At 35.9% G+C, this 26,902-nt stretch overlaps 4 protein-coding genes across 4 annotated transcripts; 2 read left to right on the top strand and 2 right to left on the bottom strand.

Moving 5' to 3' along the window:
• Positions 1-160: 160 nt before the first annotated feature.
• On the top strand, positions 161-9,243 carry LOC131777068 (kinetochore protein NDC80 homolog). The gene is made up of 20 exons (XM_059093281.2): positions 161-395; positions 651-721; positions 985-1,019; positions 1,438-1,524; positions 1,861-1,955; positions 2,098-2,200; positions 2,365-2,469; positions 2,928-3,027; positions 3,161-3,187; positions 3,516-3,583; positions 3,920-3,969; positions 4,126-4,220; positions 4,600-4,643; positions 5,332-5,493; positions 5,638-5,799; positions 6,181-6,270; positions 7,064-7,156; positions 7,628-7,767; positions 7,982-8,084; positions 9,106-9,243. Exons 1-20 carry the CDS (start codon positions 220-222, stop codon positions 9,217-9,219), a joined length of 1,920 nt encoding a protein of 639 aa, XP_058949264.2. The 5' UTR covers positions 161-219; the 3' UTR covers positions 9,220-9,243.
• A 530-nt stretch (positions 9,244-9,773) lies between these two features.
• Positions 9,774-17,066, bottom strand: LOC131777069 (peptidyl-prolyl cis-trans isomerase-like 4). The gene is made up of 14 exons (XM_059093282.2): positions 16,840-17,066; positions 16,472-16,539; positions 16,303-16,367; positions 15,730-15,847; positions 15,160-15,302; positions 14,303-14,399; positions 13,935-14,051; positions 12,876-13,000; positions 12,457-12,523; positions 11,987-12,098; positions 11,577-11,655; positions 10,844-11,201; positions 10,474-10,541; positions 9,774-10,241 (listed from the first exon to the last, which is right to left on the bottom strand). Exons 1-14 carry the CDS (start codon positions 16,907-16,909, stop codon positions 10,115-10,117), a joined length of 1,614 nt encoding a protein of 537 aa, XP_058949265.2. The 5' UTR covers positions 16,910-17,066; the 3' UTR covers positions 9,774-10,114.
• A 95-nt stretch (positions 17,067-17,161) lies between these two features.
• LOC131777101 (spindle and kinetochore-associated protein 3-like) lies at positions 17,162-21,251 on the top strand. The gene is made up of 7 exons (XM_059093324.2): positions 17,162-17,347; positions 17,678-17,828; positions 17,912-17,966; positions 18,184-18,314; positions 18,814-19,299; positions 19,771-19,938; positions 20,811-21,251. Exons 1-7 carry the CDS (start codon positions 17,162-17,164, stop codon positions 20,954-20,956), a joined length of 1,323 nt encoding a protein of 440 aa, XP_058949307.2. The 3' UTR covers positions 20,957-21,251.
• Positions 21,252-21,646: 395 nt separating this feature from the next.
• LOC131777102 (ribosome production factor 2 homolog) lies at positions 21,647-26,902 on the bottom strand. The gene is made up of 10 exons (XM_059093325.2): positions 26,865-26,902; positions 26,611-26,743; positions 26,029-26,066; positions 25,761-25,800; positions 25,127-25,208; positions 24,692-24,768; positions 24,365-24,464; positions 23,441-23,543; positions 22,773-22,917; positions 21,647-22,107 (listed from the first exon to the last, which is right to left on the bottom strand). The coding sequence occupies exons 1-10, from the start codon at positions 26,891-26,893 to the stop codon at positions 21,934-21,936; spliced, it is 921 nt and encodes a 306-aa protein (XP_058949308.2). The 5' UTR covers positions 26,894-26,902; the 3' UTR covers positions 21,647-21,933.

Here is a 26,902-nt window from a genome sequence, read left to right as displayed (position 1 = left end):
CTAGGACTCAGCTTGTTGGGGAGCACGTATCCATTTACGTATCCTCTCACCATCAAAATCTTGGTAATGTTCATGAGGCGTACATGACATATCTAAGTTTAGGCCAGCGAGGAGGCTGGAACCTAATATTTGAGCGCGGTTTTCAAAGTAAAACGTTTGGTTGTGGGATTGTTTAGTAGTACTCATCACATTTGATCTGTCTTGGATTTTATTCCTGCAATGAGGCGAACAACCCTAGGCCCTCTTAACATAGGAAATCAGAGCAGACCGGTCGCTCGGGAGAAGAAAACTTCTCTTGGATCGAGAGCTTCAATAGGAAATAGGACATCACTCGGTAGACCTTCGACTTCGGGGAGACCTTCGCTCGCTGGTGCAAGATCATCAGCGACTGGAAGGTAGGAAAACGTCGTAAACCCAAAAGGTTTCGCCCCGTCTTTTAACGTTATTATGATTCGTTGCTTTTGTATCAACTGCCTATTACATGTTTTGCGCGGAAATAATGTCTTAATTTGGTATAACTTTCTGTATTTTTTTCCTTCTAATGCAGTTGAATCTAAATAATGTCAACACTTCTACTGAAAGCTTAAATCAACTGAAGCTTGATCTTTTTATGCTTATTTTGTAGTTCTAATAGATCTTTAATCTTTCAGGAGACCATCTAGCCAATATGGGAGAGAAAACTGTGTTCAGATGAAAGATCCGCGGCCCCTCTCCGACAGAGGTTCATGAAGCCTTCTCTAATTTCATTTTTTTTCTCTATCCTCTATCAGGCCTTTTTTCGTTATTTCTCTTCGGTTCACTTCAAGACTTACATTTTTCAGAGTCCATAAACTTTTTCTAGGTCTTCATGATCACAGTAAAACTGCATCAATTGCTGTTTATGGTTTTATATTTCGAAAGAACGACCTATACTTTTTATCAGAAGAGCCAAATATTTAAACTAGGTTCAAAGCTTGAAACCTACTTTTTGCATTTTCATCCCAGGATACCAGCAAAAAATGATTAGATATCTTATGGAGGTATGTGCAGTATTATATTTTTAATTTGTAAAGTATATAGGGTTGAACCGGATGGCTAATTAATTTTCCTGGAATCACTCTTCACATCAAAAACCTGAGCCAGTCCACACGTTTGCGATTTGCCGTGATCTCAGCTCATCTCCTGCAAAATGATATAAATTCAGATGCTTTCTCAGAAATTATCATGACTTAAAAAAATAATCTCTAAACCTGTTCAACTAATGTGTTCATCCCCCTAAAGACCCTTGCAAGACTGTCAACACATAAGGATATTTTTTTTTTCTGTTAAATTCACCCATTGTTATTTACAACATTTGTGAGCCTGTTATCGATTGTAACTACATTAAGTTTTATGTCAGTAGTTATATTTTCACTAGTCTTGCAGAGTTAATGAATAATGCTACCATTATTAACTTAGTTCCTGACAGAGTTTCATTATCCACATCAAATTTCCATGAGAATTCTGAGTGCTCCTTCTACAAAAGAGTTCTGCAACATTTTCCAGGTAATGTAAACACTGTAGTTTACAAAAAAGCTAGACACTTTAAGGTTGCACCTACCACAGTGATTTCATGTATTTTTGGCCTGTTCTTCCTTATGGTAATTGTCAGAAACTTAGTATTTTTTATAAGTCCTCACAAACCTATTCCTCAACTGCATGTATCAACAATTCTCTGTTAATTAGAAAAAAAAGTACAAATTGACACTCCCAAGAGTATGTTATGCTATCTGTGTTTACATTATTTTGTTGTTTTCAACAAGAGAAATTTGAATGTAACCTCTGAGAGATTATAGGAGTCCTTAATTTTTTTACTCTAAATGTGAGGTCTATTTTGCACAGTTTCTTTACAAGTACATAAAGGCAGACACTCAAAAAAACACTTCACTGGAATCCAAACCAGCAGAGGAGATCCCAAGGATTTTCAAGATGTTAGGGTATGTTGGGAAAGCTAAGATTAAGGAAGAATTTTCTTTGTTTCCTAGTCAGGGTTCTTATTACACAATCAGTGAAAATGATTGTATCAATTATTTATATATATTCCAAATTTACCTCCATAATTTTTTTTTTGTTCCTCAGTTATCCATTTACAATTTCAAAGAGTAACCTGCACTCTGTTGGAAGTCCTCATGCTTGGCCCATGGTACTCGGTGCACTATGCTGGCTTATTGAACTTATCAAGGTTAATTATTGTTAAATTATACTGAATTTGATGCATTTTGCTATAGTTAATGATTGCCGGAAAATTACAGCTGTCACAATGTCATGACCAATGACAGCTTGTGGCTTTACATACAGAGAGACAAATGATTTGATTTTTTTTGTACTTGTAATTAAATATAACAGCATGCCATGAGTGTTGGTCAGGATATTGAAGGCCATGTTCTGTTCCCTGAGGACAATTACAGAGCTGGTGAAGAATACCAAGATGGGCCACAACCTGAAGACAAGGTAAGTCATGAATAAAGCCACCGTTAGTTAGACTGGGTGACATATGTTAAGTCTGAGAGTCATCCTGAAAAGAACTGCGGTGCATGATTTGAACCCAGGAGTAAAAGTGTATGATATAGTCAGATCATCTGAGTGCAAGTAGTCTTGAAAAGGCTGCTGTCACTGATATCATCAGTGACTGAATAATTAATGACCTCATGGCTGCTAAGATTTTTTTCTTTTCTTGGGAGAATGGTGCTCTTTCTTTCTTCTTCAGGCCTTTTTTTTCTTTTTCCCTCTTATCAGGGACTTTCTTCTGCTTTTGATTTTCCCATGAGCAAAGATTTTTCTTTAAGCAAAGATTTTTCTATAAGTCAGACAAAAGGCTAACACTTGAAAAGTCAGCCTTTAAACTCTTTACGGTGGCCAATTTACATTTTCAAGTCAGTTGATAACACTAAATTACCCTATAATTCCAGTACTTTTTTAGGTATTTGGAGAAGAGTTATGCTGCTTTCATGATGGGGACAGAACTTGATGAACTGGGAGAATTTGACAATGAGTTTATTGATAGCATAAGTAAGTTTAATGTCTGGGTGTGAAAATTTTCACAATACAGAAATATTCCTAATTTGAAGTTTCTCAATCACCAGTCTTGAGAATTTTAGAGTTGACTTAACTTAACTTTTGGTCACATTTACTTTGTTTTCAGGATCAAGAAATGCTGTTCTGCTTGAAGGTAAATAGATTTTCTTAGATTCAAAAATTTAGTACAAAGGTTCATGAAAATCTACTAAACACCAATAACTCAGCAAGTTAAACAACCACAATGCAGCTTGTAATGACAACAACCTTCAGACTAACTGTAGCTAGCTGTGAGAAGTGTTGATCTCATTTGTTATTTCAAATATGTAAACTTGTAGCAGTGGTCAGTGAATATATTATTTTATTTAACTTGGTTCACTGTTGGGTAAACAGTGATGAGATTACGAATAATCATCAGCATGAAAAATAAGTTTTCACATTTTAGAAGAGTAAGATAAACCTTTTTATTCATTTGCTTTCAGGAAATGAAGACCTGATGAGAGATAACCTAATGCTAGAGGAAGAATTGAATGCCCTGAAAAATGATTCTGTGAGTACTTACCAGAAAAATTGTGTCATCTTGTGTTATTAGTCAAAAAGAGACATCTGTACTGAATTAATAAAATTGTTGAGTTAAATCAGAGCAAAAGTTTTTCAGATGAGAGAAGTTCTTGAGCTAGGAAGCAGACTGAAGTCAAAGGGGAATAAAAAATCAGTTTTAAAAAGAGACACTTTGTACAACACAAAGGAAAGTGAACAAGCTTGTTTTTTCCTTTCCTTTCAAATGTCCTCTGAGCTTTGCTATTGACTTTTTGAATTTTAAAATATCAGTGAAAGGTAACATGTATAGAATGTACTAATAGTTGTTTGTTTTCTTGCTTTGTAGTCACGTCTCCAAACGTTAGCTGAAAGAAAGATAACATTAACTTCTGACAAGTAAGATTTGCACTAAATTAAGTATAAATTTAACATGTACCTTCATTAATACTTGTTCTCTGGATCATGTGTTGTAAACAGGTTGAATGTATTACAGCTTCCTGTTCATCTGTAATCATTACAGATTGTCAACAATTTCCTGTGCTTATCCCGCAGGGAAAAGTTTCAGAACTACCTAGGAGACTTGGGGAAGAGTACAAAACAGTTGGAGGAAAAGAATGACCAGCTTGTCGAGGAACTAAGAGGACTAAGTAATATATAGTACCTCTTAATAACTGAGTTTGAGGTTCATACTCTAGGTTACAGACAGGGTTAATTTTCGCTTCAATTTATGGCCCAACCCAAAGCATGCATGTCTGCACAGGAAACATAAGGTTCCGTAACTCAAATTATAGACCTCAAACTCAGTTTGTAAGAGGTTAGAAGGAAATTTTTTCATATCTCTGAGTTCAATAAGAAGAAGATTTAATTTCAAACAAATCTTTGAATGTAGCAGGCTGTACTGTGAAATACAGCCTGCTAAATTGGCCAATCAAGTACAAGTATTTATTTCCTTGTAGTTACAGTATTTGTATCCTTTTAACTTTCTATTAAGTTACAAATGAATGTTATTTTTTGTCGTATCTGCAGAAGTGGAACAAAATGCCATCACCCAAGAAAATGCACGACTTCAGGTAAATATATGTTACAAGGCTTTGTTGTTGTCGATGTGTGGTGTTTCTTGAATGTAACTCTGACCTTGTGAAGTGCTAATATTGTTACTTAACACCCACCCAAGAGGAAATAAATTAACACTACCTTGTAAGCTCAATAGAGACAGTATCTTACTGCAGTGTGAAAGGGCAAAGTTTCAAGTGTCTGACAGGCCCTATACACCTGAGATTTTATGCAGGTCTTTAAAAACCATGAAGCCTTTTCTGACCTAATGCTTGGGCACTAAAGACCAAATTTTCCAGAGAGAAGGAGGTTCTTTTATCACCATAGGAGAAATTCCATTACATACATGTGCTGTGCTCCAATAATACCTTTTTCTGTGTGCCACTGAGTTTAGCCATCTCCCTTCCTTGCTAATTAACCCTTTAAATCCTGAGAGTGACTCGCATCTAATTTCTCCATAATAATTTCTCCATTCATAAAATCATGAGCATAAAGGAAATTATTATTACATGTAATTTGAGAAGCTTTGATTGTTAAATAAACTCTCCTTGTCAGTACCAAGGAATTATACAGAGAAGGGTATGGAAAATATGGCTATTGAAAATATGGTGGAAAGAGTTAAATTTATTAATTCAAACCTTAATTTTAAACAGAGTATGCATATCTTTTCATTCATTTTCTAATCATTACTTTTTTATATTGCAGCAAACTCTGAACAACCAGGAGCTGAGTTCTGCAGATGTTGAAAGAATGAAGCATGAGAAAAAAGAACTACAGAAGGCCATTGAACAACAAGAAAGGGAAAGAGATTATTTTAACCAGCAGATCTGGGAAAAAGAGATGCAATTTGCGAAAAAACATGAAGAGGTTAGCTAGCAACAGGGCATTCAATTTGGAATCTGTCGCTGACTGTAATACTGTCTTACCATGAGGAGTTTGTTTTGTCACTAGTGTAAAAGATAAAACAGAAAGCCTGAATCTTTTTCCACCAACTTTTGGCATCCATTTTAGACTGAGAAGCATGTAAGAGAATATAATGAAATGGCAAGGAACTTGAAATTGATTCCACCCTCAGCAGAAAATGCAAATGGTATTGACTTTGAGATGCACTTCAATCCACACTCACAAAGACCTGATCAGAGAGCTCACATGGACTTTAAGGGAACCATAAAGGTATGTCTAATGACATAATACAGTGTGACTGTAACCTATTTGCTGAATTTCCTGAAGTGGCACATTTTGCCAGAAGTTATCTCGGATTCATCAACAGGGGGTAACTACTGAGTTGGGGAACTTTTTTGTCTGGGGAGTTCATTAGTGTAACAGCACAAGAGTTGGCTGTTGGGAAAATGGAAATAAAGAGCTCCATTTTTTGTGACTGCTGTCTCTCATGCTGTGACACTGTTTTGCTCCGCCCCCCAAAAAATAAAAATGTATTACATACATAAGTGTGTCATTGGTACCACCTCCATGTCTCATTTACATGATGGAAAACATTCAGCTGAGTTCTAAATGTGAAACAACAATTTCATTACATGTTGTATTATTCAACAGCCTGCCCTTCTTCATCTCAAACAACAAATCAGCGAGAAGAGTCGTACCACTCAGTCTCAGGTCATCACTGAAGAGGAAGCATTTGATCAGGTAGAAATTTATGACTGGTTACATATGAAAACTAAATTGAAGGTGTGAACTTGAGTTAAGTGATGTGGGGGGGGGGGGGGGGGGGGAGAACTAAAAAAGTTTTACAGTCTGTCTCTTCATTATGGTCAAGATGATGGATTTTAAGGTATCCAGGGCCCCTCTAGGTACCAGCCTTACAGCTGATGGGCCACCATGGTAACATAGAGTTTACCTTACCTTACCTTACCTTACCTTACCTTACCTTACCTTACCTTACCTTACCATAAATGAATGTGTTTAAAAATCATTGGTCTAACCATTTAGAGTGTTTATCAATTGATAGCTCGACACCTCATTTGAAAGTAACTCTGAATAAACAATAGTCCTTCAGGCCAAACAGGCTTGTATTCTGCAATTTTTCCTTGCTGCACTTTTAGTACATTTAACCATTTAATGTGCTCTTGAATTATAAATGTACTTGGTGCACCCTAAAAATGCGGAGTTTTCCTCAACACTGGAGACACTGAAAACAATCAGTCATTACTTTTGTCCAAGGCCAGGTTGCTCAAAGCTAGGTTAAGATGAACCAGGGTAAGTGTGAGATCTGATTTCAGATCTAAAAGCTTTAATGAGTATAAAATGTATAATTCTTTTTGTCTACAATTTGTTGATTGGATGTTGAGAAAAGAATGGAGAAAGTCATCCCTAAAGGTTTTCGGACAAAGGAATAAAGAAACCCAGATTAAAATTTAACCTTGGGTTAGTGCTAATCAGCCTTTAAACAACTAGACCTGAGTGTTCTGTTTTATTTAAGATAAGTGAGATGGTGGCAGACAAACAAGAAGAGGTGACAGCTCTGGAGAGCAAACTGCAAGTACTGGACAAGGAGTTAGATTGGAAAAAGGAGGTATTGCAGCAACTGTGAAGTTAACTGATTTGAACAAGAATAACATCCTGAATTTGGGAAAACTGCATTACGCTTGAAAGTTGTTGGGTAGTACTATAGAATGAAATGTTGTAAGAAGCAAAAATTTAGAAAGAGAGCTTCTCTTTTGGTAACAGAATATAAATGTTTGGTCTAACAGTAGGTGCTAAAATTGAAATTAACCATCATGTTTATTTTAAGAGAAGATCCAATTACTGAGCACAAGTAGAGAGCCTTGAGAAGCATAGTAGAGAGCATAGCTGGACAGACATTGGCCCCCCCCCCCCCCCAAATTTCAAGGCAAATTATGATAAATTTTCCTTAGCAACATGCCTTAAGACTATGTTCAAACTAACACCATCAGCATCTACTTGTCAAGGATGCTACCCCTTTCAGACTTTGATGGGTATTAATTTTTTGGTCATTTATGATGGTTTTGCCTAATTTGCATAGATCATGGCAAAAGAGTACCAGAAAACCACTGGAGCTTCACAGGGTTTGGAGGAAAGTGTCCAACAGATGAGAGAGAAGGTGTTAGAATCTGAGGAGGCAGTGGAAGACAAAGAAAGCACCCTGAAGGAAATAAAACTCAGGTTACAACATAGCAAAATAGCATCTGTACCACAAACAAATGAACATGAACATGAAACAGATACTGCATTGAAGTTGATAGACCTTTACCAGATCAATTTTCACAGATGATGATGATGATGAAAATAATGTCTAACTTGTAAAATTTACTACCAGTAGTGTCAAGCATGCTGTGACAAAAAAATGTTTGATCTCTATTAACTGTTTATCACCCAGAGTGGAGCAAAGTGTTGTTGAGCGACAGAAGGAGAAAGAAGAATATTCAGATTTTATACTGAAGGCAAGTCATATGATCATGGAACACAAGACTCTTATTCAGGTAAGGTTGTTATATAGTTTTACCCATCTACTTTCATTACTAAATTGCAGGTTGGGGCAAATGAGGGGAGCTGAAAGTGACAATGTCCTTCCCTATGACAAGTTCTCAACTTGTAGTTCATGCAGACTGTTATTTTCCAATACTTTCGTGAAACAACATATTTTAAGTAGAGAATTTTTTTCCTCACATTCTTCTGGGGCTTTTTAATGTGCCTTGTCATGCACCTCAGGCAAGTGGTTGTTTTTGGGTTGTTTTTGAAGTGTTGTCCATCAGTGACCTAAAACCTACTAAAAAAGATTTCAAGTTATATGGTGTTATCACATATATCTCCACTTATGTCTAGAAATGCATGCAGTAATGAAATGACAAATTTGATGAACTTTCGTCAAACGGAGTGAATGTTTAGGGATTTGACAATTTTGGTGAATTTAAGTCAAATTTGTCAAAGTGAAAATAGAAGGACAGGATTGACAATTTTAATGAATTTTAGTCAAATTTGTCAAAGTGAAATCAGGTCAGTGGATTTGACAAGTTTGTTAAATTTTCACCAATTTTGTTACTGCATACATTTCTGGACATACCTTGGTGCGATGGTTGGTCTATGTACAAGCCTTGCTGAGTGTGTAGATCTCAAGCTTTGCATGACGTGACTGTGTGGAGTTTTGTTGAGTTTTCTGGAAAGGTCTGTGTGGCAGAGCTACCAGTATGGTGTGTGGAAGTTCACTTTAAAGGGAGAAAGAATCACTTTGACTAGTTCGTTGCAAGTTAATAAGTTTGGAGCCATTTGTCAAAGCTCATCCTTGATGCATCAGCCTCCCCAGGCCAATTTGCTCTAATAAGTAAATAAATAATGTAAATAAAAATACAGAGTATTTTGCTTAGCAGAGTGAATTGACAACAAATTGTAACCTTATTCATTACATAACCAGTTGACTGTTTACAAACAGCAAACAAGTGTGCTGAGTTTTTTTTTGCTGTTATCAGCCTCTTATTGTTAAATTGTTGTAATTTTTAATTACAGAATCGAACGCATGAGCTTCTGAAGCAAGCAGAAGAAATTTATGAGCAAACAAAACAGCTTGAGATTCCTAAAACATCCATACATATTCCAGAGCAAAATGGGGAAAACAGTTAAAATACTAGCACAGCAAGAGTTTTTTTCTGGTACTGTAATTTGAGTTTCTAGTAATTCATGTCTGAGGCATTGTATTATAGAAACTTTTTAGTTAACAGCACATTTTCCTAAAATTTATAAATAAGTGAACAATTAACTCAGAGTACTTTTAGTTGCTAGGGAAAACAAAGTATAAATGCTTTTCTGGGTCCCCCCTCCAGGTATTACTCAGCTTTTCCAAGAAAAAGCTGTAAAGTGGAATTTTAAACTGCCCTGATCTTCTTGCACAAGGAGGTGTAAATGGTTGTCTGATTTGAATTGTTATTTATTGGAACAGAGAAGTGTTTTGGGGTAAAATGCAATATTTGAGAGTTTGTAATTGTTCATGCAAGTTTGTAAGGAAAGTTTTTTTTCAATCCATGTAAACTAGATATTGTCTTGCCAGTACATATCATCCTCTTGTTTAACACAGTCTTTTATATTTATAGTGCAGTTCTAAATGTGACTAAGTATCAGACATCAAATTGAGAATTTATGATGAACAGTGTATGTTACCTACTAAAGGAATAAAAACCCTCTTTGTGAGTTGCACTTTTGTGTAATTCTGTTAATCTTGGTGATCTTTCTTCTTTACTTAAATTCTCATTCTAACTCATTCATTTTTTTTGTCCAAAACATCAGTGAAGAGCAATTACATAGTTGAGGGACAAAATTGAGCTAGGGAAACAAAGAGGGGGGTTCATCTTTCCCTCTACTTTGTGAACTCCTAAAACAGGCTCATGTTTAATGGTGATGGTAGAGCTCCATTCTCATTGACACTGCTCTGAGTCAGATCACTTGTAGATTTTTCCTCCCTCACAGGTTTGACATTGAGTCCTTAACTCAACTACCACTGGTTGAGAATAATATCACTGGTTTAATATCTGTGGCTTGAATGATGTTTATACTCATGTGAAGAATGTCTGCTCTTGTGGCCTTCAGAATGTTTATGTTTCTCTTGATAGTGCTTTGAATTCCTGTCTTTGTGTCTTGGAGAATGATCCCTATCAAAAAATTTATCAACCAAGGAAAGTTTACATCTGTTGCTAGGGCTACCATCTTTTGTAATAAAAGTGTTGCTGCCATGGATCGATGGCCAGCAAAAATCACTAAAACAAAGTCACAGCTGCTACACTGTTAAAATAGTGAAAATCAGTTTAAAATGATTACTAGTAAAAAGGGGAAAAAACTTAAATAATTTAATCAAGTAGACTGTAAAAAAGTAACAATAGATACCTGTCTCTTCTGTTTTTGTGATCTCTTGACTTTTCTTCAAGTTGTGCCGCATGTTTCTCCTCAGAATGCTGATAAAATAAGGACACATCTGCGCTTTGCATCAATATGATGATTACAAATAACCTCTCTCCATCATTTCTGCTATTTTAATTACATGTACAACCTTCTTGATTGACTTATTAAAATGAGTTGAAACATGGGTAAAAGCTTGCAGCAGGGGTCATAGGTGGGAGAGTATTGACCCCCTCACATTCTGGCTGGGATTACAAGGAGAGAGGGTGACAAAAAGAGAGGTTCCAAGACTGCAGCAGCCTGTTGTTAACATTATGGCATCCTTTTGATCTCTTATAAATTGTTACACTTCTCTCACCTTATGACTTCTTGAGATTTCATCTCCATGTTTCTTTTTCTTTTTTATTCTCTCCATGTTATCATCACTGTTGCTGGGGCTCCTTCTTCTTTCCTGTTTATCTCTCTTCCTTCTGTCCCTTGGACTATCATCACTGCTGTAACTTTGTTTCCTTTCTGGCCTTCTGTCCCTTTCCTTTCCGCCATGTTTCCTCTCTCGTTTGTTATCTTCGTTGTCATTATCACTGTGCCTTGATGTTCTTTCTTTTTCGATTCTGGACTTGGAAAAATCTTTATCCTTGTTGCTTCTTTCTTTTTGTCCTTTCTGTTTACTCCCAGATTTTCTATCACTGTGGTCATCATCAAATACTAAATCATAGCTTCAATCAAGGAGTCAAGGAAAAATAAACTTCCCAGAAAAAGCACCCACCCTTTTGGCCATAATTTCAAACAGGCACCCCCCACCCCCCCAAAATAACCCCCCCCTTCCTTCTACCCCACTCTCTTATAAATAGTAGGGATAAAAGCAAAACCTGTTTCTGTTGCCACTTTTTTCACAACTTTTTAGGCTTCAACTACAGCAGAATCAGAGCAGGAGAATAATAGGCACCCTCCTCCCAATAAGTGCTCTCTCTCCCCCCTTTAAGAGGGAGGAGAAAGTGCACTCTCTCTCCCCCCGGACACTTTTTCAAGGAAATACAGTATATTTAAAAACAAATTTAAACTTAGTTTGTAAGCAGAGCTGATAAGGATACTTTGAAGACTGCTTTTGTCCCTTGATGGCAAATTTAGGTTTGTCCTTTTCACTTTTGTCTGGGAAGACTGGTTTAGCACCTGTGTTGAAGAGGAAAGAAAGAAAGGCAAAGCTGTAGACAAATGATGTTTCACTTGCTTGATATTGTTTATCACACATTTCTTATAATTTTAGCTCGAAGAATTTTATGCTAAATCATACAAATATAACCTTCGGTTGATATTGCTTTAGCTTTCTTTTTTCCTTTATGCTTAAAAATGCATGGATTAAATGTGAGGAGAAATTAATTTTTGGTCATTCTTGGAAGTTAAAGAGTTGAACAATAAAATACACTCAGGATTGCATAGTTGCATTTTCACACTCCAGTATTGCCATTTCACTAAAAGGCAGACGATTTAATGAAAAAATTACCTTGCTTTTGCATCTGGACTTTAGCCACTGATTGTGAAAAATCAACATGGATTCGCCGATCATCAATAAGCACATTATCCATTTTAAAATAAGCTCGTTCGCAGTCTTCTACCTAAATAAAAATATTCTCAGGTTGTTCATTATTATTACTGCTTACCATAATGTCATACCTAGAAGTGATTGGCAAATGACATCTTTTTGCAGTTTCATAAAATTATCCAGAAAACAGGAATTAAGACTAGACAAATTTTCCACCTGAGGAATGTTACTCTCAGCTGATAAAAAAATTTATCAAAAGTTTTCAAAGTATGGGGAGATGTTATATAACAAGATTGAAGAATTGTTGATCATGTCTTGGCAGACATAAGGGTCAAAATTTCTAAACAATAACCTTAAGTAAGCCAATGCACTGTAACTCATCAAATTCTTGATCACCATGGAAAAATCATCCAAAGGTAACAAGCACTTACATTCTCAAACTCAATGAATGCATATTGTAAAGATTCTCCAGTCTTCTGATCACGTATGACTTCACAACTGAAATAAAACAAACAAAGTAAAGACACCAGTACACTTGCAAAAGAACACTACTACTCCTGGCAAACATAGCTCCAGCTGATTTAGAACAGTCTGATTAACTCCTAAACTTCTATTACTGACCAAAACAGAATTTCTCCTTATAAGATCAATACAAAATCTAGCAGACAAGTTATGAGAATAAAGAAAAATATCAATTAAAGGATTATTAGCTGATCCAATACCAAGTTCTCCAGACTAACATCATAAGATTGTATGGCAGACAGTATGGAGAACCACTCAATCATGAGATCTTAGGAGTGAAAGGGTTAAACCATAGCAGTCTACTCAAGGAGTTCACAGCAAACCATACCTTTTAATTGGACCAAATCTTGAGAAAATGATCTCCAGGTCTTGATCCTGAGTGACAGGATTCAATTTGCAAACAAACAAGACATTTTCTGGGGGTGCCATGTCTGCATCTGGAAGATCACCAACCTGACAGAAAATTTAAACTACAATAACCATAATTTTATAGAACAAGGTAACAGGCTAAATCTGAGGCCAGAGGTTTGTAGATATCAAAGGAAATTTAGCTTAACCCATTACACTCTAACATCAGTATGTACATTCTCCAAACTGCTCTCCATACATATCCTAAGGTGCTGACAAGGAGAATTTGTTTAACAATCAAGAGTTGGTGGTCATTTCCTTTATTCTCATGACCTTAATGTTTGATTCAGGGGTGATATTGTAAGGAGAAATTAGATGCTGGTCATTCTTTGGGATAAAGGGTTAAATTAAAAGCTTGTAACATAAATAATCCAATAGCATACAGTTTGAAAGTGAGACAAATATTTGTGTCAAAGAATGCAAGCCTAAATTTAATTTAAACACAGTATGCCTTGTAGTTCTCTCAGATGTGCACAACAAACAGATCAGTTAAACAGTAACTAAATGATATTTAAGCATGCACAATGAGACTTGCCCTTTAGAAAATAGATCAGACTGATAAGTGATAGTTTGTTGTAGCATTAATACATGATCACAGTTATTTTTTCCTGTGAACACACCTGATAGCTACATCAATTTTGGTTGTCCTTTTTACCAAAGCAGTGATCATGCAATTTTCACTGATGGTTTAATGAATCATGAACAACCACAACCAAAGCAATAAAGTTCAAAGACCAAAGGCAAGGATATTAATAACTTTTTCCACATGCTGATGGTGTGTTGGGAGGCTATACCAGAAAAGGGTCACAAGGCAACACCCAAACACAAGAGCCTGCCAGCTGCCAGAACAGACTGTGATAAGAGGTCCTATGGGCAACAGTTGACTACCAGTAATTGGCTTTTATTGAAATCATCACCTGAGGACTGATCCCTGAGAGCAGTTCATAATATGTAAAAGGCTCTTTACTGGTAAAATTACCATTTCAAGAATTTGTGTCCCAGCTTTAAGCTCTCGTTCCTCTATCATCTCATCAATTTCCTCCATGGTTTTACCTTTGGTGTCATCAATTTCTTCATCAGCTCCGATATGGCCACTCTGAAAATAAACAACTTTCAGTCCACACAGAGATCAATGCAAAGCAATCTGTTCCAAACCATTTTTGTTCTACTGAAAATCATGTTCTAACTCAAAATAATGTCATTCTCCAAATTCACCATCTAAATTAAGTGTAGTTGTAGATTCTTTAAATATGATATAATAATAGTTTTAAGATAAGATACTATTTAGCTTGCACAGACTACATAAACAAGTAAATGAGCCAAAAAAAAGTCAAAGTTTTCACTTACGTCAAGCTGTTCTTTGGTTGGTTCTGGTGATCGATCTGGTACAACTAAGCCAGCTGGATCATCATATGGATCATCAATGATAACTGTGTGGTTTATTCTGTGTTATTAAAATCTGAATCACTGGATAATACAATTCAAGAGTTTTTATTGGCTTAGCCAACATGGGTTATGAGCCATTATACCATGTGGGTGCATGAAGACAAGTTAAACTGAAATTTAGTGTTTTTGTACATTGTAACATCCTGTTTGTTCTCACAAAATACAGTTGAGTAGATTTATCCATACTTTGGGCATTTTTAATAAAACAATTATTCCCCTCACACTTGTTGGATATGAGATGATTACAGCCAACTGAGCGATGGGCCTCAATTTGGCTGTCTATGATGTCATATTCAACATGAACAGAGAATGCATTATTTTGTAAAGTATACAACTCACAGGCTTTTTTTTCAGAATAAAAGTGCAGAACAGAGATCATAAAGAAAATATTTAAACCAGCAACTGAGTGAGTTGAAAGAAGTCCCTGAGAGGAAAAAGATGCAGAAGATCCCATAAAAATTCCTTAATTAAAAAGACCCTGATCAAATTCATTGTTCATCCATTTATCAAGTTCATTTTGAATTCTTATTTGAAAGGAATGTATTTGCCAATTTGTGCATCACTTTATATAAATTATTGTCAAAATTTAACAATCATCATCATGATGATAAAAGCATTACTGGTACTTAAATTTAGAAAAGATCTCTCTGGTTTCAATTACACATGACTTCTTTGGACTATGAGTAGTACAGATTATTTTTTTTTGATGGAGAAAAAAAAATAAAACTAATATAAAACTGACATGATTGAATACATGCCTGATGTCTTGGTATGGCCTGTGTTCATCATCACAAATTGCTTCATTCAGTTTGTCCAAGACTTCAAATCCTTCAACAACTTCAGCAAATACAGTATGAACACCATCTAGATAGTCCAAATCATCTCCAAGGGTGATGAAAAACTGTTGGAAAATAAATAAGTTCAGATCTGAGCATGCAAGTTGGATGATATAGTGGCATCTCTCTTTTAAGACAATTCTTGTCCTGGAGGACACTTTTTCAGGTCCTGGGTGTACAATTAAAATTATATTAGTAGGAAAGAAAATTATTCTCATTACCAGCAAACTATCAACTGAAGATAACCTGACCAAATTTCAGATGATCACCTATAATAAATAGACTGTCAAATATCCCTTCAAAGTGGTGCAAATATACTCCTTGTTGCTGCATGCAACAGCATGTGAAAATATGTGACAGCAGGAATGGTTCACTTGGCCTTTATGACTTTATTGTCCATTGTGTGTCACTTTTCACATTCAACTGTGAAACTCCCCTATCTAACACCACTCATGATGGCCAATTAGATGCCCCTAGAGCACTTCAACTTACTTGAGAACCATGTAAGTTGTCTCCATTGTTTGCCATAGAGACAGTCCCTCTTGATTTATGTTTGAGGCGAGGTTTAGTTTCTGCTTCAAAGAATTTGGCTTGATCTCCATACAAGGACCTAGAGAACATGAGATAAGCAATTAGGAAAAAAAGTAGCACAATTGTGAGAGAGTTTATTTACCCTATTTTGAAACAGCAGTCGCCGTATGGTTTCCCACATTCATTGACCTAATAGAGACAATTGGATTTGACTCAATATTCTTGAGATTGTCTTCAAATGTGATATCATCATGATTTTTTTTAATTTACAGAACTGGAACATTCACAGTGAAGGGCAATACATTATTGTTTGTTTCATCGACTTCAATGTCAGTAATGGGCATCAGCATCATGCAACCATTGACACAAGCTGCACCCCCCCCCCCCTCTATGTTCTCAAGCAGCAGAACATTTCCTTGTAAAATTAGATGAAAATTTTCCATGGCCTTCAAATATACACTATAAACCTAAGAGTTTTATGCAAAAAAAAACCTATGTCCCTCATTCTTGCAAATTTAAAAAGTTTGTATGTACCTGAACACAGATTCCCCTCCATTGCCACGACCTGTAGGGTCTCCAGTCTGAGCAAGAAAGTTTTGCTACATGTAAGAAAAAAAAAGTTAAATGAGCCACTCAAACATACACAGACAGTTTGACTTTTTCTTTGTCTATCGTGCGTGTTAGAGATGAATTATCCCCTTACCTGGATAGAATGAAACAAGCAGTAGTTGTAATACTTTATCTTGCACAACTTCAAAAAGTTGAGACATGCTGAAGAAAGAAGGTAACAATGCCCGTGTCATAATCGAGTTTTAGGTATGAGTGTCTTTAAGATACGCTTAAGAACCAACGCTAGCTCAATGGTGCTATGACTTCCTACAAACTTTGTAATCAATTTAGAGAATCTTCGATGAAATAAACCTTGCTAATCAACAACTTCCTTTTTACATTACGAACAACTTCTATCTGCGGAACATAAAACGGTCATTTCTAGTAGAATATTTAAGTAACAATCAAGAAACAGCACTTTTTACACATTCATGCCGCCTTGCAGAATAAATTTCAACTAACCTCGAGGTCTTTCGGACGTAAAAAGATCGATTATAATATCTCCTATTGTTGTCTCAAGAATAACCGACATTTCTCAACATGAAGACCTTCAAAAACCCCTCAAATAACTATCACGACTAAAAAGGCTTATAGTTTCTAATTCGGGGCTCAGAAAGCCAATAATCGCCCTGAACTTTAGGGCAAAATGCCCAGACAGCTACGTTGAAAAACCGTCATTGAAGCCGCCATCTTGGTTTTTGTGTTGATTCACAAAAAGATCTGGGTACTATGTCAACGAACATGCGGCTTACATAGAGTAGATACAGAAGAGCGGGAGATTTCGATGCTGAAAAACAAGATGACTTCTTGTAACGAGTTTTTTAATCGTCTCCGAAAGCTTGCTTTCTCGGTGGATAGGGAGACTAACGGATTAAAAGAGGCCTTAGAGAATTCTGAAGTATCTACCTATGATGAAAATCGAGCCTGTCTGTTACTACGTGAAACTTTAGCGGAAGTTAAGGATCTGAAGGTAATATAACTCTGGGTAACTCCTTCCAAAAATTATACATCGTGATCGCGTCGGAAATGTGGAAGATTATTTTCAAATTAGCTTCTAAGTGATAAACAAAGAAAAGTACAGTAAAATTTCCGCACAGCTCCATACTACAGTAAAACAAATCTGTTTTCCCAGTGGAAATGTATTTTTTTTTGTCATTGTTTTTTCTATCCAAGAACTGGATGCATAATGTAGTATGGGGCTGTGCGGAAATTTTACTCAAGATCTATTTTGTGGACTGTGAAAACAACATACGGAAACTGTTTCTTTTATTTTTCTTTTCTTATTTTCTCATCTGTGCAGAAAGAAATTAACGCTAAAATTGAAGATTCACACCAGCAATGTACATTTGAAGAGTTCATCTCAGCCTGTTCAAGGATCGTAAGTCAGACGAAAGAACAGATAAATGAACTTGAGGATCACTTGGTGAAATATGGATATACCAAATCCACGGGTAAGTCATTTAAAATAGAGGCAACATCATTAAATTTCCCAACTAGCTATAGGTAGAGGCTCACCGGAAATGTGTTCTTTCAGGAAATTTACCTGATCTGACCAAAGTTGGCACAAGTCTTCCTGGAGGCAATGGAAGGTGAGCCAAGTGGGAGGGACTTTAACAGATTACATTTATTGTTAAGTAATAACACCTTTTCACTGCCTTGTTTGGATTCAGTTTAAAAGTAAGTGTTCAGTGACCCTCCCCACCCCTGCCCTTAGCCCCCCTCCCCCCATAAATAAAAATTTTGTTGAAGAGACCATGCTTTTTTTGGTTCATGATTGCTTAACAGACACTAAATTTTCTGATTCAGTGTTGCTATGGATACTGCTGTAAGCTCTGAGCAATCTGATAGTGGAGATGATGTGACATTTGAGAAAACTTCAGATACTGAGGAGAGTATTCCCATGGAAACAAACCAGCCTGATCAGATCAGTAGCAAAGGTAGCAAATGTTGACAAGAATCAAGTAGCTGATTCTTTTTGTTCAATTCAGAACACTAAAATGCACATGAAACACTTTAACCTTTACACTTGAACTCCTGCATGCATAACTCCATGGTGTTCTCTATACACTCCCAAGGGTGTTGACAAGGAAATTTTTTCAACAATCAGAAGCTTTTTAAGTTGATCATTACCTTTATTCTCATGACCTTAATGTGAGATTCAGGGGTGATATTGTAAGGAGAAATGAGATGCCATTCACTCAAAGGTTTAAGCAGTCAAGCTAGCTTGCTTATATTCTAAAACCAGTAAAACAGACGTTAAATTCATCTCTATTCCCTGTTGTAGATGAAAACCTTTAATGACATTTTTGAAGGGAATGTGCTCTTTTCAATGTATGTATGGTATTGCTCAGATAGGCCTGAGATGGCCATTGTAAGAAATAAAAAGTGGTTCTTAGTGTCTTATCTAATTATATACACCAAATTGACTTTTTACAGATAATGTTGAAGATATTCTTAAAACTCCTGAACCACCAGTGACGTTCACCAAAATGATTGAGGTCACTCCACAAAGATCACATGATACCAAGGATAAAGTACTAACAGATACAGAAATGATGTCCTGTTCAACACCTGAAGCTCCACAAACCAACACACCCATGATAAAACCAAGACTATTGGTTGAATCCACAGAATCTCCAATCAGCATCAATTCAACACCACAGGGTTTCCGTGTCCCACCACAGCCTGTCACAGTCACACCAATGCTTAAGCACGCGGACCTTGTGGCAGTAACTCCACCTGGTTTGTCAAAGGGACAAGAATATCCAGATCTACCAGCCCCACCTATCATGGGTACTCCAGGATTCAAGACAATTGTGCCCACAGGAAAGGAATCTCCTGTTGTTGGGCTTGAATTGTCCTTTAGTTTGGATAGTCTCCCACCTCCCCCTGATATTACATCTGTTCAGCTCCTGAAGCCAGGTAAGATATAAGCTGTTATGTGATTATTTTTAAGGTAAAATGTTGCCTCATTACCCACCAACTTGCTCAGATCTTGTCTCAACTCAACATTTTCTTCATAGTGTCTGTCTGTGTTGCGCATTCAAAGGAGACATAGAAGGGGAAGTCACATACCTAACTGAAGTGTAAGGGAAGCCTTGGGTACAGCTGTTAGAACCTTAATTAACTTTTTTTTAGTTTGCAGCCATTATTTATGCTTTTCACTCACTTCTGTTCCCCTCCTCACCTGAGAGTAAAGATTGCATGACAAACCTAAAGGATGTGCGGAGAGGTTCTTCCTGCCAGTAACAACCAACTGAAGAGCAAAACCAGACCATAATGCAAAACTAGGACAATTTGGGGGGAGCTCAGAGGGTTATTTCCCAATGAAACCCTTTCTAGATAATGTCAGGATATCCAAACAACATAAGATTTTCATTCTTAATTTGACAGATGACATAGCAGCTCCTATTCAAAGCAACCATTTGGCTGTATTTGTACAGCCTCTTAGTGAACAAGAGTACAGTTCCTTACCAGTGTACGTAGCCAATCAGTTTACCTTAGAATGCATCAATCAGCATCTCCATACAATAAATGGATTTTTGGCCGGTGGCAATCAAGGTAACATAAGAGGCATTAATTTTCCATTTCAACTCATTACAAAAAATGTTTTAACTTAGTAATTGGTAAAAGAATTTTTACCAATTACTAAGTCATTTGTTATAATAAGGATTGTAATGCACCAGTGACAACAAACCATAACACACCAATAACAACAAACCAGCAACACATAACCTTCCTCTTTGTCGCCTGACAAAGACTAGCAGTATAGCAGTCAAAACATCACAATCAACACACAATTGATTAGCCTGACTCTTACATTGTGAGACAAATGATTAAACATTCATTTATCTATAAAAATTCACAACAGACTGCAACAATTTCTAATGTGTTAGTAATTCTTGTAACTGTAATTACACAGCATGGTCTTAGTGGAAGCTTTATGATCAATTTATTAAATGTTTTTTTTCCTTTTTAACATGGCTGAGTCCTAAGTGGTATACATATAATGAAAACATATTATTTTCTACCAACACCATTTGCATAAGGGAAAAAAATTCAAGATTTACTCCCTGTGTCTTTAGCAAGTATTCTGTGGCAAAATAATTACTTTGGAATAATTTCTTTCCTCTGCATGTGTCTTTATTGAGTCAATCACACACTCTAGAGGGCTTTGTCCTTGATAAATAACATTTTTCAAAAACTCCCTTGATGGTTTTTAGAGGAGGGGCCTTGTTTCCTTTTGCCTTCACTGTTGAGGAAATTTTGTCAAGGAAACTTTTCCAAAAGTTTTTAGGACAATCTGGTTTTACTGTAGTGGGAATACTAATACAGACACCAGTGTAGACCCTTTTTACACACTGTTTCTTAGCCTTGGCCATAAATGTCTTAAAGTAAATATCAGGCTTTAATCTTCTCTTCCTTGATTTCAGTGCAACATGAACCTGTCATGGTTGAACAGGATCTTAGAGATTTGTTAAACTTGGGAGCAGCTACCAAGGCATTCATGTTGGTGTTGGTGAAAACAGGAAGGTTAAAGCTCACAGGGAAGAAGATCATGTTTGTGCACTCTGCATAGATCAGATTTAAGAACTAAATTATAGCCCTTATGCCTTTTCCTTAAGAATGGCTGAGAAAAGCTCATGTAAAGATACTGACTGGAAAGTTTTTTAACCAGGAACGTATCCCACAGCACTTGGATCAAAAGAGTAACCACCAGAAATCAACAATAAATGTATAAATAACTTTATTTAATGAGGGTGAACACTCTACAGTCATTAACTTACAGACTTGTAGCCCTCCCTAGATTACATGAATTGATAAGAAAGTGGCTGGGCTTGAAGAAAAATGTAATGCAAACAAAGCTTAGGGGTGCTTCCTTGTAATAATTCATAAATGGCGGTAAATGTGGTTCACACACACAACTCTGACAAAGAAACTATTATCAAACAAAGTTAGGATTCTGTGATTCACCTGCACATAAAAAAAACTTTTTCACAATCAGGGGGTTGGGTGAGGGAGGGCAGAGAAGAAAATAGACCAAAAAAACTGCAGCACCTTCTGTGGAGTTTTATGTTCAAGTGTTGGATTTGAGCATTTGATGGAAGTGCACTAAAGATCATCCAAGTTCTTTTCATTCCCGTAATAATTTTTGTCTACAATGAGTATTTATGTCCTGTCAAAATGCAACTCCACTCCTTTTTACTGAACATAGATGGTTTCAGAAACAAGACAAGAACTTACAAACATGATGATTTACAGACAACAGTAAGACTTAACTTTTATATTTTACCATTCGATATAAAACAAAACATGTCACTGCCAGGTTCTGGGGAATAAACTCACAAACCCTACATTTTATTCCCCAGTGCCTTATGCAGAGGTCTGTTGTTTAACATTGAATTTTGTATTATAAACTGGGCTTTACTGATATTATTTGAGTCCAATACCTACTGTGAATCTTGTTGATAATTAAATTGATCCACAAATAGTGATTAAAATGTTTACCTTGAGAATAATGGTAAAGTCGAGTTGAAATAAATTTAATTCACATTGTCAGCCTGTTTTTTTCCTTTTAATTTTATCCTGTGGTTTTCCTTTTGTATTCAATTGTCTTTTGAGTCCTTTCATTTTCCTGGTTTGTAATTTGGAGTAATCTTGCCTTTGCATGCGTACTTTTCCTTCCTTGGTACCAAATGCATCATATGAGACATTCTTTACTTTCTTGGGCTGGAAAGGAAACAGAAATGTTAACAAACTTTCCTGACAATTTGTCAGAACCTGTTTCAGGGGTTTCAAAATGTTTTGTAGTGGACATTAGACTCTGTAAAAGTAGGTGACTGTGAAAAGATTATTAAGGGCCAAATGTTAATTATTTAAACCACATTGACCAGCAAAATATTATCAAGTAGCCAGTGGAATTCCAACAGTTGCCAGTTTGTTTTGAAACCCCCGCATTTATACTCCTGGGTGAAGAGAGACATTGTAAAGGTAAAGCATTTTGCACAAGAACACAACACATTGACCTGGCCAAGTCTGGAGCCTGAACCTCAGGACCCAAAGTCCAGTGCACTGATGTGTATCCCACACTAATTGCTCTACAAGGCAGTTAACACTGAAGTTTTGACATGTCTACTAATATACCAGTAATTTTTTACAGTGCACTCTGAATATCAGAAATTCATTCTTGATTGTATAAAAAGACACATTCCTGAAAAATGAATTGCTAGTATTGTGCATGTGCACGTGTGAATCACCATCACCAAAACATTACTAGCAAAAATGTTGCCTGGCTCACAAAGAAAATCAGTCATTTCCAAAAATTTCAAACAAAAATGTTCTTTGATTGCCTCACTTAAAAAGAGTGACCTTACCACTGTAAAAGTAACACTGACCTTAACTACTTTAGGTACTTTCGTTGCAGCCTTCATTAAGTCATCTGATGCTAAGTGTGTTCTTCTAAGAACCAGATCAAGAGAAGGACCCATCTCTTCCACCTCAATACGTGGAGTGCGACTTCCTGATTTCTTCAGCAATACTCTGAAAAACAAAATATTTACATCTTATTGAAGTCACCTTGACATAGAAAAATGGAAAACTATGAACTGATTAGTATATTGAAGAACAATACCACATCAGCATATAATTTTTTTTTAGTTCTTAGGATTGCTTGAAATTTCTGAACAAGATCTGATACTGTCAAAAAATTAAAAATAATTTTTGATGGAAATTCTGTGAAAATTGTTTGGCTGCCAGCATGTAACCAGAGGGTAATTTTATAATATTACACTAATAAATTTTCAATAAAAATGTCACTGCATAATATATATTTCAGCAATCCCACCAATTCATCAAGTCCACTAAGATCATCAGATCTGGAACAAAATTATATCTGTCAGTTTCAGTACAGATGTAGATGAAATCAGTCTCCATTACAACAAAACCATTTTCACACCTTGAATTACTTTTTCATTAGATATTATTAATATTATCACCAGAGAAGCATCCTTAAATATCTCAAACACAACTTAAAATATGCAATTGTTTAAATATTTTTTTATACCTGTAGCTTCTCAGATAAATTTTCCCATCCACTGCTGTAAATTGTAACACATGCTCAAGTCCCTGTAATCTGACTTTCTCTATTACTGGTCCTCTGTAGAAATCTGAAGATGAAAGGCAGCTGACAAATGAATGAAATGTCCACATACACTGTTTGCAGTGTCACATGTTTATTGCAGCTTCTCTTGAGTCAATACCCAAAGTAACTGACATTGGAATGAATTACTATTTCCAATTCATTTCTGTCAGGCAAAAGGTTTTGATCTGAATGTTTGGACATTCCATAACTTGACTGTTAAGTCACATTTTCTAGTCTAGAGTATCTCTTACCTCCTTCCCCGAAAAAAAAAAAAAAAAAAAGAAATGAAAAAGAAAAGAAAAAGAAAAGAAATGAAAAGAAAAAGAAAAGAAAAAGAAAAGAAAAAGAAAAGAAAAAAAAAAAAAGGAACCTTCAACGCCAAAAAGTGATTAACATGTAATTTCTCCCCATAGTATACATAAGTTATCCAGGAAACAGATAATGAGAATACTCAAATTTAGTACATAGAAGTTGTAACCTTGACCTAACACCAAATTCTCATAATTAATTTACAAGGAAATGTGTAGCAGCTAGAGGGGAGAATTAACAATCAGATCTTGGGAGTTAAAGGGTTAAGGAAAAGAACTGAAGTTTAGCCTGCTAAAAAGACAAAGGGTGATATTTTACTCTTACAAAAAAAAAATTGTGAAGACAAAACACTTTTTAACTTGGGGTTACTAATCTGAATGCCATACGGTTACAACTAAAATTAAAATAAACAATGTTTGTAAATTATGAGAGCATAGCCTGTCACCTAAATTTTGGCCATTCAATATGGCCTCTGACTCACAAACAACATGCTTCACTATCAGCTTTGCAGTTCAGTGAAAAAAGGGGGAAACAAACCTATGAGAATACTTTTCAGGCGTTTGTAAACAACATCATTTTCAAATTCTTGTCCAGAAAATAGCAAACAAGGCTTGGTACCAACTGAACACTTTTGAATCTGAAAAGCAAGTTTAAATTCAGAACAGAAGTCTTGTGTTAACATGATACAATCCCAGATATTTTGTTTGGTGCCCCCCCTACAAGAAAGTTTTGGGTAATAAGGTATCTGACTCATGCGCTTGATATCAACAGTTCATTTTAATAACTCCCTTATATTTTCACATTTCAATGATAGACTCAACATGCATACTGAATCTTGTAGGCAACAAATAACATCAATCTTACCTTAAATTGACTTAGTGACACAAACTTGTCAATTCCTAACTCAATCATGTCCAAGATATGGCCATCAAAACAGCGACCTGAAAGGTGACAAATCCTTTGTTAAATCGAAATCATTGTGAATAAACACATCAAGGACTTATCTTGTGGTAGTTATTTTTTTTAACATTTGAATTATGGTAGATCAGTACAATGAGTTGACATAATCATTTTACTCCCAGTAGTGACCAAGACATACATTCTCCTTAAAATATTAATACAACGCCAAGCAGAATATAGCAAAATATCAATTAGGGGATTATAACTTGATCCACTACTAAATTCTCAGAATTAAAATTAATCAATCTTTGGTAGAAAGTAAGGAGAATTACTAAGAGATCTTGAGAGTGGAAGGGTTAAGATAATTAGCTTGAAATCTGATTAAATAATGAAACCTACCTATGACCAGATTGTGAGGCCTCTTCTTGGAATGAGACCCAAAGAGAAATAAGGCTGCATCATTCTTAACACTAAAGAATTCCTAAAAGATAAGTTAAGTATCCTTAGTGAACCTTTGCAAGAGAAAACATCTTGCCCTTTATCAACCCGCCACCAAGCTGAGGCAGAAGCTTGGATCTTATTGACAACATATCAAACATACCTATATCAAAGTTATTGTAATCAAAATAATATTTTGTTTAACCATGAATATTAACAATACTTGAATATGCTACACAAAATATCTGTAATTTAACTTGGAATGGTGAAAATTTTAAATCATAGGATCTTGGACTATTAGCAATCACCATACCACATCCCTTTGATTTATGAGTGACCCTGTGTATAAGATTTTCAAATCCCACTATGGTTTAAGTATAATCTTACAGATATATATCCGAGTCAAAATAATGTTTCATGGTTGTGATTTTTTCCATTCACCCATTTCAATGTAAAATACAGATTTTTAAGGCAAAATGAGTAAATTTTGTCTGAAATATTGAGCTCTTTCACTTTTCTTAATCTTCCCTCAAACATATAGAATGCCTAAGTATATAACATATCAGAAAAGAAATTCTTTCTGCATTGCACTTACAAGTGAAGTGTGATCTTCAAATGGTCGCATGATATTTTTCCTGTAACAATAAAAGTTGAAAGAAATTGATATTGCACAATAATTGTTAATAAAAACAAATAACAAATAAGCCAGGACTGGCCCATGTGCCTGGTGATTTACATGGTTTCCCAAACACAAAGGAAATACTACATAAGTTACTACAAACAAACCAAACAAAGTGAAATTTCACAGGAAATTTACAGTCACAAAACATCATAAGAAGGAGATTGATCAAGAAATATTTTACCTCTGAAACATGACTGAGTTGGGTTTTTTCAGTAAACACTGAAAAGAAAGAGAAAAATAGAGGGTTCATCATCAGTAATAGAATTACGTACGTCTGGGCTAAGCTGCAGAATACCCTGCCACTTATTCATGCCTCGATCTTCTAAGCCTCCCGACACCCGACACATGTAATAAACACACAACGTAGTAACCAGTTAGTCCAAAAGTCGATGACGCGTCTCATTAAATTAATTTGAAAGTACCATGGATTTAAGAGTCCCAGAAGTCACAAATATACAGTTTCTGTTGCAAAATTATATTTAAAAAATCATCTGGCCAACAGGTTTTGAGAATAGAAAAAGTAATACCAGCTCGAGAGTATCGTGCGTTACGTTGATATGACACCAAACTCTGTTATGCAATTTACAACGAAATGTAAAGCAGGGAGAGTTGGTGATCAGATCTTCCGTATTAGATAAATACACATTCCCACGTGACAAATTTAGAAAAAAATTTCCTTCATCCCAATCCAGCTCACCACACACAGCCTTACTAATTAACACTTTTGTCAGATCACTCTGAACCCATGCTTCCACTGACTCACCAAATCTTTCATGGCTTGAGTCACAATCTCACTTGTCCTGCCACCACGCAAGAACAAAGCAGTTTTAGTGTTTTCAACAATCTTCGGCGCACGTTGTTCGACTGCCCGCCTTCCACGTTGTGTTTTCGGACGCCTGTTGAACATCAGGAACAAAATAAAGTGTTTCTCAGACTGAAATAATTCCTATGTATCAAATCTCCAAAAGATAAGGGTGGACATTCAGGAACACAGCAAGCAAAAACGAATTGTCTTACACTACTCCGGTGGCCGGTGAAGCCGCCATTTTGGATAG

Source organism: Pocillopora verrucosa, chromosome 9 (assembly GCF_036669915.1).
Source record: "Pocillopora verrucosa isolate sample1 chromosome 9, ASM3666991v2, whole genome shotgun sequence".
NCBI classification, from domain to species: Eukaryota; Metazoa; Cnidaria; class Anthozoa; order Scleractinia; family Pocilloporidae; genus Pocillopora; species Pocillopora verrucosa.
This window is presented reverse-complemented; position numbering and strand designations above follow the sequence as displayed.